The sequence below is a fragment of the Lacerta agilis genome, chromosome 7 (genome assembly GCF_009819535.1).
Source record: "Lacerta agilis isolate rLacAgi1 chromosome 7, rLacAgi1.pri, whole genome shotgun sequence".
In the NCBI taxonomy this organism is placed as follows: Eukaryota; Metazoa; Chordata; class Lepidosauria; order Squamata; family Lacertidae; genus Lacerta; species Lacerta agilis.
The window spans coordinates 30423967-30440903 of NC_046318.1; the positions used below are offsets into that span (position 1 = coordinate 30423967).

The 16937-nt window shown below is 38.2% G+C and overlaps 1 protein-coding gene across 4 annotated transcripts in view; it reads left to right on the forward strand.

Annotated features, from left to right (window-relative positions):
• The window catches only part of CARMIL1 (capping protein regulator and myosin 1 linker 1), a 134958-nt gene that overhangs the window by 81525 nt on the left and 36496 nt on the right, over positions 1–16937 (forward strand). For 2 of the 4 annotated variants that reach the window (XM_033154724.1, XM_033154726.1), the window contains exons 14-25: positions 1616–1693; positions 1779–1855; positions 3082–3186; positions 3956–4025; positions 4882–4893; positions 5390–5471; positions 6392–6491; positions 6585–6639; positions 11381–11553; positions 11804–11872; positions 15094–15187; positions 16567–16665. In XM_033154724.1, the coding sequence (XP_033010615.1) occupies positions 1616–1693; positions 1779–1855; positions 3082–3186; positions 3956–4025; positions 4882–4893; positions 5390–5471; positions 6392–6491; positions 6585–6639; positions 11381–11553; positions 11804–11872; positions 15094–15187; positions 16567–16665 (1014 nt within the window). The remainder of the gene's footprint in view (positions 1–1615; positions 1694–1778; positions 1856–3081; positions 3187–3955; positions 4026–4881; positions 4894–5389; positions 5472–6391; positions 6492–6584; positions 6640–11380; positions 11554–11803; positions 11873–15093; positions 15188–16566; positions 16666–16937) is intronic. The other 2 variants (XM_033154725.1, XM_033154727.1) reach the window with 1 other exon arrangement.

Sequence of the window (16937 nt, forward strand, 5' to 3'; positions counted from 1 at the left end):
TTTCACCAGTGGTGCATCTTGCATTCTCAAATTTTAGAAGCACCTCCAACGAAGGAAGAAGAACAAATACAAAAACTTATGGACTATGCAGAAATGGCAAAACTTAACGGAAAAATAAGAAATCAAGATAACGAACTTTTTATAAAAGAATGGAAATTGTAAACAGATAAGGACATTGACAGGATTATTGTAATAATCTGCAGTTTCATAAGAGTATATAATTAAAGCAGATGAATAAAATAATAAGTTAAGTTAGAATATGCAGGAAATGATAAAAATAAATTTAAGGAACCACAGAAAGAGGAGGAAGGAAGTCGAGTTTTGAAATGTTAAAAATTACTTTAAAACTATTGAAATGTATAAAACTAAAAATCATTTAAAAAATAATCAGTGGCACCCTGTGCAGTTCCAGAATTATGCACCCCCTTGCTTCTTGCTAGGGAAAAACGACTAGTTTCATTCAATACCAGCAATATACCACATTTTTCCACCTATAAGATGCCCCCATGTATAAGACGCCCCCTATTTTGGTGGACTCAGATTTAAGAAAATGGGGGGGGGAGATGGCCCTGTTTTTAAGACACCCCCTAATTTTTGATATTATTTTTTAGGGAAAATAACCTAGTCTTATACACGAAAAGATACGATACTTCTCATTGTAAGATGGAGGGGAAGGGAGGTGTACTTCTGTTCATTGCAGAATCCCTTTCAGCCTGTGTCAGAAAGGCTAGAAGTGGAAGGAAAGTTTTGGCTTCCTCAGTTTATCCTCCCTTTAACCCTGCCTCAAGAAATTCAGTGGACTTCACTATCAGGAAAAGAGAATGAAACTGCATTTGAGGGCAGAGTTTGCTCTCTCTAAATTGTGATGCACTTTGAAGTTGGCTTGTTTTGCCCCTAGTATAGGATCCAGCGGTTGACCTGTGGGCCGAAAAGCAGGGTAGCCATACCAGTGGGTGGGGCGAATGCGATTTTGCTTTCTACCACCCCAATCATAGGTTCTATGCAGGGAGTAGCCAATGTGGTGTCCTTATAGGGATTTGCAGGCCCTCAGCAAAAGAAGAAAACGGCTCTTCTCTTAATTTAGCTGCTTGTTTCTGTGAACTGCCACACCTTGACAAATAACATCGCCCATGTCAGTCCTCCTTTTTATGAGTGTGTTTATTCATGCATACATGTATATATAGCTCTCAGATTTTCAGTCCATGAAATTATTTCTGAAATGCCTTGTGGGAATTAATTCTGGGTGGAGGATGCAGCTGAATTACTAAATCCAGTTGCAATTTAATAGCTTACTATTTGGCTATTTGGCTGAAAGGTGGCTGGTATTCTGATCTACTTTGTAATTAAAAACAATGGTTCCTTGAAACTGTGTAGTTAATTGATTATTTAAAACAGAGGCATGCACCTGTCAAGGCTACTATTTGACCTTATGTAGGCAATATTTTTTTTCTTGGTACTTATGAGGTATTTAAGGACCAGAATGTTGTGGTATCATAAGGGTGAAATATGAATATTTGTCAGGGCAGCAGTTACCTTCAAGATCAGAGGATATGAATACCAGAAGAAAACTGAAGCTTATTTTTAAAAAATTTCTCTTTCTATTTCTCCCTTATAGTTCCTGTATAATTTTTTGGCCCAGCCAAATGCGATTGTTCATCTGGATTTATCCAACACAGAGTGTGCATTAGACATGGTAATAATTTGCTAAAGTCGAGTCCAGTTTTTCTGTTTCAGATTGGCTTATGTGTAAAATTACTATCTTCTTACTTACGATTTAGATGTGTGGAGCACTTCTCCATGGCTGCCTTCAGCATCTTGCCACCCTCAACTTATCCAGAACAGTTTTTTCTCACAGGTCAGCATTTATCATTATTTGTGTGGATTAGATACTGTATCATGAATCTCTCCCCTCCCCCCAAAATAATAGTTTTTGAGCTCTAAAAACGCTATATCTGGTGAAATGGTATTCCCAGCACTTGTAAACGAAAGCATTTAGGTTGTATGCACCGCGAAACTGGATTAAATGGCAGTGTAGGTAAATAAGGCTGGAAACTATGAGGATGAAAAAGGAGTAAAAAGAGGTGGAGAATCTTGCTGGATGGTGTGACTCTGTGGTGATTTGGGGAGGTGTATGCCACATGCAATGATTTCTGTATAGCATGTGATAACTGTGTATGAAAAGCCATTTGTAAAGTACCTCTTGTACATGTTACGGTTGTCTCTTACCTCTGCCACGCTAACTACACTTGAAAAGGGAACATATGGTAGGCCTAGGCAAAGTGAAACAGCTGGGTATTGGTTCTTTCCTACCCCTCCTATGAGATCCAAGACCAAAACTGCTTTCTTACTTCATCTCTGTTTTGCTGCTAGCTTCTCTCTACATGCAACTTCCCGTTTATGTGGGTGATACGTTCTAAGCCACTGCATGTTTAAGTGAAATCGCATATATTTGCAACGTCATTGAAAAAGCCTGCAAATACCCTATTCCACCCTCCCTGTTCTGCCCCTTTCGGTGACATTCATGGGTCACTTCTGGGTTCGGCGTGATACACGTGTGCACAGTTGCACACATATTGAATGTGTGTAAATGGGGGGGGGGGGAGGTTGCCTGTATGATTAAAACGTGTGCACTACTCTAAGTTTATTTTTAGAGGGTCATATCCAATGCTGCAGCTCTGCTTGTGCAAGGGAGTTTTATGAGCAGGGTTCTCTCTTTCTCTCCTGTCCCCTCCAGCCCCAACATGCACTCAAATTCAGCTCCACAGGGTTGGGGGACCCTTCAGAGTAGATATTGGTAGTAGAGGGGAGAAAACTGAAGTTCTGTTGCACCAGCAGAAGCCCACACTGGATACCACCCAGTGGTTCCTGTTTGTTTTCTGCTGGTTGATGCTTGTTGAACTAGACATTTGAGGCTGATGAATTAATGCTATTATTGCATTCTGATAAGTGTTAGCAATTGTATCTCTTTGGATTGCAAACATATGTAACAATGATCACAAGCCTTATGTGGGAAACAGCAGATTTAGCAGCTTATCTTAGAGGTTTGGGGATGTTGACTTCTATCTGCTTATTGCTTTACAGAAAGGGCAAGGAAGTACCCCCATCATTCAAGCAATTTTTCAGCAGTTCCCTTGCTTTGATGCAAATCAACCTTTCAGGGACTAAACTTCCTCCTGAGCCGCTAAAGTAAGTGTGCTATAAATTTTGTCGTAAGTTTTTAAATTGCATTGCGATGCTCTCTTATGTAAATTTATGAATAGGCAGGAAAGTTGATAGTAGGGTGTGTTGATTTCATATGAATAAAATAGACCAAAAAAAAAATGTTCTGCAGATTTTGGCTTATAAATAGTCATGTATTTGATTCCCTGCAGTGTTATGTGTTTTCTTTACGGTTCCTGTTTTATGAATAGTAAAATTACTCAGTTCTTTCGTGTTCAGTTTAATTTGCTTGATTTTTGATGTTTGAATATTTAATTAATAAATGTTATACTTTAATTGTGTTTAACTGAAAGGTGTTAGAACTTACTGACTCGGCTTAGATCATTCAGGACACTGCAGACTCATGTGGTCCCTCTTCCCTTTTGCTAAGTCTCATTTTATAATAGGTCCTAGACAAACCTTATCCAGTAGCCACCATATTGAAACCATAGAGGAGACAACCTGAATACAGGAGAGAGCGGAAGAAGTGTGCCAGCCTATGGAGACACTTCCAAACCATATTTTAATTATACAGTGTATTCTAAATAGGATGCAGCGCATTTAGTTACATTGCCAATGCCTTTCAGTAAATATTGTTTGTTTATTTTAAAATGTATCCCGCTTTCCAACATGTAGTTCTCAAAGAGGCACCCAACAATAACACATAGAGTATACAAAAGTATATATATAACAGGAATTTCTCCTGTGACTTGATTACCATTCTAGTGTTCCATAATAATTCTAATTCATTTTTCAGAGCACTCTTACTGGGTCTCGCTTGTAACCAAAATGTGAAGGAGGTGTTTTTAGATCTGAGCAGCTGTGAGGTAGGAAATGCTTACAATCTATTAATGTCACAATTATATTGTTCTCCTTAAACATAATGGTTTCTATATATTTTGCTGAAGAAGCAATAAGCCAATTTTAAAATCTGTTGCACATTTACAGAACATGCTTCGCCTTGTGTACAAGTGTATGCATCTGTTATGCTGCGATTTTCTGAACAGCAGCAGCAAAAATGGCAATCTGTTTTGAAACTGAGGAAATTCAGATGGAGGTCTATTATTATTATTATTATTATTATTATTATTATTATTATTATGGCCTTGCTGTTGAAAGAAAGAGTCCGTGTAAGCAAAACTGAAAAAGGTTATCTTAGTTCAGGGTTTCCCAAACTTGTGTCTCCAGCTGCCTTTAGACTACAACTCCCATCATCCCTAGCTAGCAAGACCCTGTGCATGACAGTAGACTTCTTGATGCTGTTGAAAACTTGTGAATGTTTCGTTTTTATCAGTAGTACAAATAGTTTTCAGCTGCCCAGTTTAAATATCCCAGTGCCAGCCCAGCTTCTTGCAAACAAACAGCCAGAGTACCTTTCCTAGTTTTATCTGATTCTGAGAGGAATATATTAATATCAAGCAGGATCTCAGCTTTGCCTTTTCTTATTGGCTGCTTGGCCCTCTTAGTCTACGCAACAGAGCCAAGGCTTCATCATGCTTAGAAAAAAAAACAAATATTTCCTTTCTACACCACTTCAGTTTTATCTTGTGACTAACTGCTGACTTACTAACTCTGATCCAAAACATCGTTGCTATGTACTGCTGATTTTATTGCAGAAAATATTTCTACTTTAGTTGCTCAGCTCTGATGTATTTTAACTTTCCCCCCTCCTGCTTCCATTAGCTTGGTCACTGTGTAAGTACACATCATTTATTACTTGCAACCTCTCAACTATTAACCCCAAAGCAGCTCACTTCCTGCCTATCCACTACACATGTTCCCTTTGCAGTGCATCTTTTTAATTGCTGATACTTGGACGCAGGAGAGGTTTGGTTGTTTTATAACAGAATGTTCATAGAATAGTGGATAGGGAGTTGTGAAGCTGATCACTGCCTAGAGCAGGGAGAATTGGCAAGCTATTTTGAACTTAAAAGCAGCAGGATATTGCATGTAGTTTGTATTGTCTTCATCATCATCATCATCATCATCATCCTTTATAGCATATACTTTGCCATAAGATATTATTCCTGTTTGATAGGGTAGCAATTAAACAAAACGCTAACAGCTACTTTCAGAAAAAATGAAGTACTTCAGCTTTATTCATACTCGCATTATTTGCAAACCTCTGCTTTCCACATTCTCAGCACTCCCTCAGTGAAAAGGTATCTAATGCTTTCTTTCCCCCCTCTAGCTAAGATCAGGAGGTGCACAGGTTTTAGAAGGATGCATAGCAGAAATACATAATATCGCCAGCCTTGATATTTCAGACAATGGTAAGGGCTCATATAAGTCTGCACAGAGGATTAAGGAATGTGGGTGATTTATGGTGTGATCCTTCCTATGTAATTTACATGCAAGTAGACTGCATACCTGATGGGACTTGCTTTTAAGTGAATATTAATATCAATAGACCCTTCGGCTGTAATTCTAAAAATAATTATTTGGACAAAACTCCCATTGAAAGCATTCTTACTCGCTGAGCAAACATAGTTAGCATTGAGCAGTAAGTCTGCTTTCATTATATAATAGACTATGGGGGGATTGAAGAACAGGGTAATTAAGTATGCAATCAACCTCCTTATTTTTCCACAAAACCCTTAAAAGCCTAATGCTGAAATAAACTTCTGTCAGATGTTCTTTTCTAGTCTAGACACAGAGCAAAACACTTGTTGCATCATTTTATTCTCATGCTAATAATAAACCCATTCAAAATAGGATCAAATTGTTGGAGAATTATATTGCTTTTCAAAGCAATTAAAATTAGCTAAACAATAAATTGTGGCCATAACTCTCAAAAGAATAACGGAGTCTTCCTTTGCTTAAACACATAGCTGTCTGCATAGCAGCCATTATGCTGAGAGCCCAAGTACCTATTGTGCATGTAAGCAATGCTCAATGTTTGCTTTTCTGGTACCTAGGGGAAAGCATCTTCAGGAAACTGGCAATTTGAAGTAAAGAAGCCACTTAACCCTTTCTCTACCCACTCGTTTCCTTTTTAAAATTGTCTTCTCAAAACTGCTTTTCCATAGGAAAATAAGGGACTAGATCACATTTTTCATCCACCAAAGCATGTGCCCTTGCTAGTTAAGGAAATTGGTGTGAAGGTACTCTCTATAACTATAGATTGAAACCCCTGTGACAAAATGCATTTGTGGGGATCTGTTTTAACCGCATTTCATCTGGTTCCTCACAGGCCTGGAATCTGACCTTTCAACCCTTATAGTCTGGCTTAGTAAAAACCGATCAATAAGACACTTGGCATTAGGAAAAAACTTTAACAACATGAAATCCAAGTAAGATTTTTATTTATTCGTGTTTTTGAAAAATGGAATAATCAATAAAAACTGCTGGTTTCACTTTTTCCTCTTGCTTGTTGCCTCTTTTAGAAATCTGTCCCCTGTACTTGATAATTTAGTACAAATGATTCAAGATGAAGATTCGGTGAGTATCATTACCCTACTTTAAAGTTGTCTTAAATACCACCATCTCTCACCTGCAGCTATTAGTCAACAATATATACTAGGTGAAAGCATTATTCAGGTTTATTTTTTGACCAGTTCAAATTTATATAGCAAACAATGAGCTATGCACTGAAAAAATAAACAGCCTTTTTTTTTTAAAGTGTTGAAACATTTTAAGATTCTGTGCAGGGTCTGATTGATTTTTGGGCTACACTTGTGCTTTTTAGATAGTAACAAATATTCAAAGGCCCATTTGCCTGCCTTTTTCCTTACTCCTGAGATCCAACTCTCGTTCTACAGTTGTTTGGGGTTGTTGTCATGAGGTCATACAAAGTTTACCTGCTCACCATAAAAAGCTTGTTTTTCGTTTTTAGCTCCAAAGAATATGGAAATCAACAGTTTGAGTGCTTTGGAATTGAGTGCAGGACGTGTGTGTGTGTGTGTGTGTGTGTGTGTGTGTGTGTGTCTATCTATTTATCTATCTATATTTATCGGTTCTCCTCCTACATCGGCCAAGCAGATGGTTGACATTGTTGTCTATGACAATGCCAGTCACCTGCTGGTGGGAAAGCAAAGCCTGGGTTGTCCTCCTTTGGTCTCTCCTACATTAACTAACAGCAGGACCAAACAGTTCGAGGTAATACATAGCAACTAGCTGTTGGCATGGGAGTGTAGGTTCCACCCAGGGCTAAGTGAGACCATATAAGTGCCAGGCTTCTTGACAAAAAGGAATCCCTACTAACAGCAAGATCATATGTATTCCATTTAGGCCAGGTTACCAATCATGTCCCCCATCCCTCGTGGCTGAAACTTCAAAAGATGTTGCTTCTGGGAAGGTTACAGTGGCAGCCAAAAGACAGTATCAAAATACATCAAACTTTGGGGTGGCACTTAGGCAGAGTTAGCGTTTGCTCGGGTCTTTAAGGGGATTTATGTTAGTTACCGTTATTGCATGCCACACGTAGCTAGGTATACCCATTAACTGATGAAAGGCTATTTTCGGAGGAGGAATCGAGTAAGAGTAGCAGGAGAGGGAAGCTCACCTGGTTTTGCCCCATGAAAGTTTTGTACATGTTGTCTCCTAACTTTCTCCTGTCATTAATCTGAGTGGAAGGAGTGCAGTGGACACCTAAGTTTTTCAACTGTAAATTTAAAGATTTTTTTAATTATATTTTTAGAACTGTCATTGGTAACACTGAGGTTATGTTAGGTATTAAGTTTTCATGCAAATACAAGTATGAAAACCTGTGTGTTTAACCTCCAAGAGACTTTTTAGAACTCCTGGAAACACTATTAGCGATTTAAATTTTGCAGGATCAAAAATTCCTCTGTTATATTGACTTAATCAGGGCTGTTTTCTGCTTTATTGTTTGTATATACATTTTTATTTCAATTTTATATTTTGCAGGCTAATTTTAATACTAACTAGGTATTGCCTTAGGTCCCCTAAGCTGCTTCAAAAATCTAATCTGATTTCATGTGACCACTTGGACAGAATGAGCATTTGAAAAACTGAAAGATTCCTCGCAGTTCCTCCAAATGAGTAATTGGTTTTTATAGCCTATTGTTCTAATCCAGAAACTGGATTTGTAGATGTTTTCCAGGGGATTTCGAACAACCTGGCTAATGGTGCCAATGATACCCTATTTCTAGAAGTGAGATTTAATTTGATGCTGAAATATTAACAGTATATTAATAAATCCTTGGAGCATCCTAATCGATTCATGTCTCTCTTCCAGGGATAATTGATCTCCAGACCCTCATAGGATATAGTTCAGGGTTCTGTGATCTCTTGCTTTCAGAACTCAGAGCAAAGAATTGCTCTCTAAATTATCGTTATATTAAGCTTAATGTATCAAAGTATGACTCATCTTAGGCCAGAATTAATAAAAGTGCAGATTATTTGTCTTTGATTTTATTAGGCAACCAATGTCTCTGGACTGGACAACTGATAAGACTGGCTATATGGAGAAATATTCCAAACAAAATAGCTTTGAGCTATTTTTAACAACCATTTGTCTACTAATGCAGATTGATTTTTCTTTTATCCCTGTCTCTCCTTCAAATTTCCCCCAGGGACATTATGATGATGAGGGCAATAGTGATCTATTAAGCTCTGAATAGAGCCACATTCCCAATTTTAGAGGAGCAAGTCAAATTTTGAAGTCCAAGTCAGAAAGAAAGATATTTTGGGAACTGGAGAAGTCTCCTTCAAGGGATGAGTCAAATAGTAATTAGGAGGGTGCAATTTCACAGCCTTAAATAGGTAAAATCCAGAGTTTTGTAATCATTTATCTCTTAGGGATTTATTGGAATAGGGAAGGCAAAAAGATCCCTCGAGTATCAGAGACGCATAGAAACATTCCTGAGCAAGAAAGGGGGAACAAATATCCACACTTGGACAATTGGAAAAGGGGAGGACAGTTATCTTCCCTCTATAGATAAGCGACTTCAGTCTGCAGACAAACCTCTAATTTTCCTGGTGTTACATGATGGGAGCATGAAGTGTTGGAATGGGTTCCCTAAGAATAAAATAACTCTAATTTTGGAATTACAGTACTTGATGATACTTGGCACAGCACCTGGTTTCAAGTGCAGGAGTCAATTCAGGGTATAATTATGATAACATAGAAACTCATGCCATTTTCACACACTACTCTGCATGCTTTCATGCAGAGTAGTGTGTAAGAAAGTTGTCATATGAAAATGGTATTTAAAGCCTTCGTTTTATTGGATTTGACAGACTGGTGCAATGTCTTTAGGTTGACATAAAATGTTTGGGAGTGATGGATCCATTAATTCTAAAATCTAATTTTTCATATAATATCATTAAGTCTTGTGGTTTTTATTATGTGGGTGTGTTTTATACCAATGACTATCCAGTGTTGAAATAGTAAAATAGTAGTGTGATCATTTGACAGATGGGACATTCAGGCCCTATACAGGGTTTTTGAATTTACCTCACGGCCAGGCTAGGCTGAAACATTGGGCCTTTACCAGTCCCCTCATAGGGCCTAAGATTGATAAACACAGAGGCTTTTCTTTTCAAGGATGGCTGGGGTGAATAGTTCTTAATTTTTCCATGGGCCCAACTACCACTATGACCAGGATAATTAGCTAATTGGGAGTCAATTGGATGCAGGAATACGTTGTGCTCTTTCTGAGACTGTGATTGAAGACGAGATGTCCCACTTTTAGTATGAAAGCAGAGAAAACAGGTTACAGAACAGGAAGGCCTTAGTGTGAAGGAGGAATGCATCCACAGGAGAGATGTGGTGCTCTCAATGTTATTGGACCACAACGTTCATCATCTTCAAGCATTAGCCATCCTGGCTGAGCTAGTAGGAGCTGTTGTCCAACAATATCTGGAGGGCCACAGATTTCCCATCCCTTATGGTACATATTATTGAAGAGATAAGCTTATCCCTTGCTCACTTTCATTAATGATGGTGAACTCCTGCATTCTGTTCCAATTAATTTTTTTAAATTTCCTCTGCTGTGCACACTGTAAACAAGCATTGCTGAGCTGATTATTATTTCAAAAGGATAAGCTGTACTGTTATGGTTTTGTGCTAGAACCTACGACAGAAGCACGAAGCACCTCAATTAAACTTTTGCTACCATTCCCAAGCACCAGGCTAATGTGAAGCTAATGCTCTCTAAATTATGTGGCGAATAAAGTAAGGGCGCACTTGGAGATTAGGAGAATTAATACAGTAATTTGATAGCTGTCATTTAAACTAAAACGGTTACATTTCTTTGTCAAGGACAGGCTTTTCAATTATGTAGTCACAGCGCATTGCCTTCCTAGTTTGCATAATGGCAAGCTCCAACTTAGCGCCATCCCTCTGGTTTTTTAATCTTACTGTATAGCGGCGGCAAGAAAAATAATAATCATTTTCAAGCCATCTAGAGAGCTCCTGCAGCATGTGTGTGTGTTTGTGTGTTTGTGTGTTGACAGTGAGCTGCAGATTCAGTTGCAGAGGGTATTTTATATTTCTAGATGCTGTTAAAAAAAAAAAGCATAGTTATAACAAGAGGCCTCCTGGATCAGGCCAGTAGCCCATCCAGTCCAGCATCCTTTTTTTAACAGTGGCCAACTGGATGCCCAAGAGAAGCTCACAAGCAGGACTTCAGTGCAGCAGCACTCTTCCTATCTATAGTGTCTAGCAACTGATATATTGAGGATTAGTTTTTTGTTAGTTGTGTGTTTTTCCTTTTAAAAGGTTAAAGCTTTTTCCTCTATATCTCATGTGCACAAAAGACGAGGAGAAGGGAAGGGGCCCTCACATGTCCAAAACTTGTTGCAGCTCATTTGCAGCCATCTGTACCATGGTCTGGACCCAGGGGTGGGGAATATGTGGCTTCCAGATGCTGCTGAACTAGACCCTTCATCTGCTCCAGCCAACATGGCCAATGGTCAGGAATGATGGGAGTTGCAGTTTAGCCACATCTGAAGGGCCACAGGCTCTCCACCCCCGATTTGATGATCATATGAAACAGGCCTGCGCCTTGCAGTAGCTCCAAATAATATGATGGAATGTATTGCTCTTAAGTAGTGTAAAATTCTCCATTTGTAGCAGTTCACTTAGAACTTCCTGTGTGAAGGCGTCTTGTGCAGAACTGCGCTGCCAGTTGATCTAATGACGCTCGAAAGGGGGCATTTGGACTAGCATAAGGGGTAGTGCAGTAATATTGCCCGTTCTTTGTTTACTCTGCAGCCCTTGCAGTCGCTTTCTCTGGCAGATTCCAAGCTGAAGACGGAAGTTACTATTATCATCAATGCTTTGGGCAGCAATACATCTCTTACAAAAGTGGATATTAGTGGAAACAGCATGGGAGACATGGGAGCAAAAATGCTAGCAAAGGCTCTTCAAATAAACACCAAACTCAGGTATTATGGTGCATATTTAAACATAACATCTTCCTTAACATGAACGATGTCTGTCTTGCATGCCATAACCCATGCTTTGTTCATGAGTTTTTTTTGTATATTGTCTATTCTCCCAAACCAAAGATACAGATCTACTCTGTTCTAAATACTGGAAATGCACTACTACTGATAGTGTTTAATATGTGTTTGTTTGTTTGTTTGATATAACAACTTCATCATTGCACCTGTGTCATTTCTATTTTCTCAACAGAACTGTTATATGGGACAAGAATAATATCTCTGCCCAGGGTTTCCAAGATATAGCAGTGGCTCTAGAAAAGTAAGTCTATTTGTGTATTATAATTGTCACAAAGATGGATCCAATTTCTGGTTGTTAATACTGTATTCTGACACTGCTTTTCAAAAATAGACAACGAATCATTTTGATCTGCATGGTCTGAATGGCAGAAGAATCCCTAATATTTACATTCTCTCATCTGTACGGATGGATGTACTCTGTTACTAAAACATTTGTTGGTTGATTACCAATTTTCAAATTCATTATCACTTTCTATTCTAATGTGTGGAATTAAAAATAATATGTAGTCAAGTGGCCAGCTTAGGCACTTAATGCTTTAACGGTGCCTTCTTGTTGAAGTTGCAGTTAGTGAAAAGTTAACTGGCGGTACTGAGATCAATGGCAAACTTGGTTGTGAGGAAATCGCTTCACAGACTGACAACATACATTCTGTTGACAGGAAAATACTCTCTGGCATCCTGTTTATAATATGTGCCTTCTCTTCCATTTGCCAAGATAAATGAAAACCGGGGGGGGGGGGGTTGCTCTTAAGATTGAGAATGAAATTATCTGACAGAAAGTGGAAATGTTGGTGCTAATACAACGCCTATGATTTTCTAAAGGTGACATCTTATTTACTTGAGCATAGAAGTTCAGATCACCTTCTGTCTCCTTCATGGGGCCCCAGATGTGATCAGCAAAGTTCTTAATGGGGAAGACGGCCTTTTATGTCAACATTGGTTAAGAGGGGTGTGTGTGTGTGTGTGTGTGTGTCACATCTTTATTAGAAAACATTCTCTTCCATATGCTTCTTAGCAGATCAATTAATGTAACTAATTCTCAGGGTAGTTGTTTTTTGTATTATAAAATTAACCTTACTTTAGATAAACTGTTCCTTTCTTCCAAAGTATCCCTTTTTGGCAACAATAGAGTAAAAGAAGTACAATATTTTCTTTTTTAACAGCATCAAAATGACTGGTTTGGGAGTTTTTAAAACTGTAACAGTGAAGTTATATATTTGCTACAGAAATATGAAAACCATTATGAAGAACAATGAACAGTGTTGCTTTCTCTCATCTTAATTACTTTGGTTCAATAGGAAGTGATTTATTGACGGTTGCACTGCAGGACTGAAAATGCAAAGTCTAGAATCGGGTTGAGATAATTATGAAAAAACCCACTTGTTGTGCATTATGATGATTGGAATATTCAGGACAGTATCAGGACTGCAGGGTGGGAAATAACTCTTTAGAAATTTTATAATCCAAGAGACAAAACTCCAAACATAGATTAGGATAACAGCAGTGAAAAAAATAAGTCAATATATAGCACAGGAAGAGGTCGAGACTCCCACAGTTACTGACATTTTGGTGGATAAAGTCATGTATTCATTACACAAAGGGCTATAGTTTTGCAAGCTAATTCTGCAGAAGCCTGTGGATTATTTAGTCATATTTTTAAAGTAGGTTGTTGCCCCTCATTCCAAAATTTTATACTGGAAACCTCAGCGGTTTATATTTGCATGGAAGATCTAGTTGCTACATCTGTTGTCAGAAAACGTAAATAGGCTAGCAGTACACCTGTTGGGTATACAAGTAATATTTATTGACTGCTAAAATTTCTTTTTCCCTATTTGCTTGTTCTCTTTAAATAACATATATCCTGCATTACTTTATAAAATGTATCCAAGGAGCTCAGTTGCATTTTATCCATGTATTTTGCATTCAGTATGAGACAGTAAATATAGGGGTAAAAATACATGCTGTTTATTCTTTCAGACGTTGAATTTTAAATTTTCTGAATTGTACTTAGAAATGAGAACTTTCCTCTTGGAAATATATTGTTATGATTTTGTGGAGGGGGTGGGTCAGACTCCGCTAGATCTCTGAATTCAGTAAAGGGTTAGCATTTAAGCAAACTCCTAAATTCCTGGATCTAGCAAGGGCTGGAAACAACACAAGCCAGTTTCCTAATGAGGCAATTATTTAATAATGACCGAGTCATTAACCAAGCAAAAGGCAGGAAGGTAGACTATTAAGCCAGACAGGTGTTGGGAAGGGCCCCTGCCTCAACTAAGAGGTAGGAAGTTTGCAGAGACAAGGAGAGTTTACTTTTAGCGGTGCAGTTTGCTTGATGTGAGCTGCAGGACTATCATTGGGGTCTGTAAAATGCAATAACCTGTTGAAGGGGGTCACAAGATGATGTGGGCTGATTAAACATTGCAGACATGAGAAAGACGGAACCACTTGGCGTGTAATGTTTTGAACCAGATTCAAGCTGTGCGCTAGCTACTACACCTTACTGGCTTGGCTCGGATGCTTGTTGAGCCACCTCTGCAGCTCCCCTGTTCGCTACTTGTGGTCTGAATAACTGTGAACGTTGAGGGATTGGTGAGGGATGAATTTGGCAGGAAAGGGCAGATCAATTTTTGGATTCTGTAGTGCTGCTGATTCTTAAGTAGTCAAAGCAGAACGTTAACTGTCAGCCCCAACATCCAAAAGAATGACTGAGATGCCAAGCATGAAGCAGTTTTGGTTACTTGAAATACGCTATTTATATGGTAAGGGTGAAAGCAAGTCATATTTCACATTAGATATGGTTTAAAAAAACTTGTCAACTAAGAAAACTGTGAAGCAGCTTTGTGTTTGTGCCAAATGTAAGATTATCTAGGGCAGTCACATTTTATTTTGCAGGTGTTTAGTTAGTTAGTTAGTTAGTTAGTTAGTTAGTTAGTTAGTTATATGCCACCCATCTGAATGGGTTGCCCCACCAACAAACTAAAACGAAGTAAGACATTGAACATTAAAAACTTCCCTATACAGTCATTTTTTCCCACTTGGTGGTTATTATTCATACTCATATATGCCATGAAACACAACTGTTGTGCAGCCTCTGTTATTTTCATTGGGCATCCTTGTTCAAAAAGCTTGATTTCAAGAAAATACTTAGATGGGTAAAGTTATCTTCCTATATCTATATGAAAGACTGATATCTATTTTTTACGAAGAACCACCCCTTATTTGTGTCTACTTGCAAACTGATGCAGAACACCATATATATCACCTTTTACATCTCAGCTATGTATCAAAGCCATTTTGAAATGTAGTCCTGGAAACTATATATTGATGCAGCGTTCAGTCCCTTTATCAAATGTGTGCAGTTGATAAAGGGACTAGGAAGTTTACAGAAATGTTAGAAATAATTATGTTTTTTCTGTGTGCCCGTATCATCTGATTTTTTTTTACATCTTTTTTTTAAAAAAGAAATTATACTTTAAGATTCATGCCTATACCTGTGAATGATGCTTCTCAAGCACTTAAAACAAGCCCTGAAAAAACCGAAGAGGCGCTTCAAAAGGTATTGCCTACAGTTACTTATAGATTGGGGTGGGCAGGGAGAAGCAAAGAAACTAATATTATTAAATGCTTGTCATTTCGTGGTTGAATGAACTAAATTCTTGAGGTGTGTGTGTTTTAACCCCGGGGGGGGGGGCCCATACAAGTATGGTTGCAAAGGTTATGATATCCAAAAGTGCATGAAAATAACTCTCCCTCCAAATGAAGCGTGGGAAGTGAAAATAACAGAAATAATAGCATAATAGTAAACAGTCCCGTGTAGTGCTAATTAAGCAGGTTTTTTTTGGTACGTAACACAAATAAAATGGATGTGCATGTTTGCATGTGTATTTCTAGGCATTTAGGAATATGTGAGTGTGCAGCGTGCCACAATTTTAAAACACGTAATATATTATCCCTGTAGCTGACTCAAAAGACAAGAAGGAACTCACAAAATGCATGGTAACAGACTAATTTTTGGAACACTGATTTTGCCTGAATCTAAGGAACAAAATGGTGCCCCCCCCCAGGATGAATTCACATATGTGAAAATCAATGAATTGAAAGTACCTTTGGACATGATGGTGATTGCCACTTTTATCCCATTTTATAAATTCATTTTTGTTACTTCTCTGTTTCCAGTACTCAAAACAATTTATAATTACAATGTTGAAAATAAAATTTGTTATTACAGTTAAAACGCAAATTAAAAACAACGGAACACAAATCCCTTTTCCAGTTAGTAAATATTTTTTTAAAAAAACAATTTCGCATCTCCAGTGACTGGGTGGTTGGGGCCCCACCCAAAAGTTGCAAAGGAAGGCACAAGGCACCATCATGGAGAAAGCTGAACCAATGACTTGTGCCTGTTACTATCTAAATCCACTGGATTCAGGAATTTCCCATTGCATTTTAATGCAAGGAAACCTGCTGGAATTATCCATAGGATTTCCCTTGTCCCTCGGTCTAAATATGTGTGGTGCCATTTGTATATGTTCTGTTTACTAATAGCTAGTGACAGCAGATAGATATACAAGATACAGTATTAACAATATTATCTGAGAAATGTGGCTCTTGCATTTTGTGCTTTAAATATTGGGATGTATCGGAACAGCTGGCAATGGCAAACATGTTTTGCTTTACTTTCTGTGAACTGCCCTGAGACCTCCGGGTATAGGGCAGTATAATAAATAAATAAATCCATCCCTGCCTCAAATAGTATTCCCCTTTTCCTTTGACTCATTTTTGATCCAATCTCGTTTAGTCATTTTCTATTAGTTGTGTGATATTGCATTTCTTTCATTGTTTTTCTCACTTGATGTTTAAAAACAAATATGTTACCTGTTTGTGTGCATACTCATGCACATATATCCCTAACTTACTTTTTACTTCTGTTCTTAGATAGAAAACTATTTGCTTCGCAACCACGAGACCCGAAAATATCTACAGGAACAAGCATACAGACTGCAGCAGGGCATAGTTACTAGCACAACACAGCAGGTGAAAGCATTTCACTTAAACAAACAGACAGACAGACAGACAAAAAACTGTGGTAATTTTCAGTGGGTTGGATTTAAATTGGTCTCCATAAAATTCCTCTCACAGAAAAGGTTTTCAGAAATGGAAGTGGAGGGGAGATAACTTTTCACCAATTTCTCCACAAAACCTCCTGCACCACCTTCTATTTTGAAGGGTCCCCCATCCTTGTGGAGAATATTTTCAGAGGTGCTTCAGTGGGGAGGCAGATTTTGAGCCTAAGAGTATGATTTGAA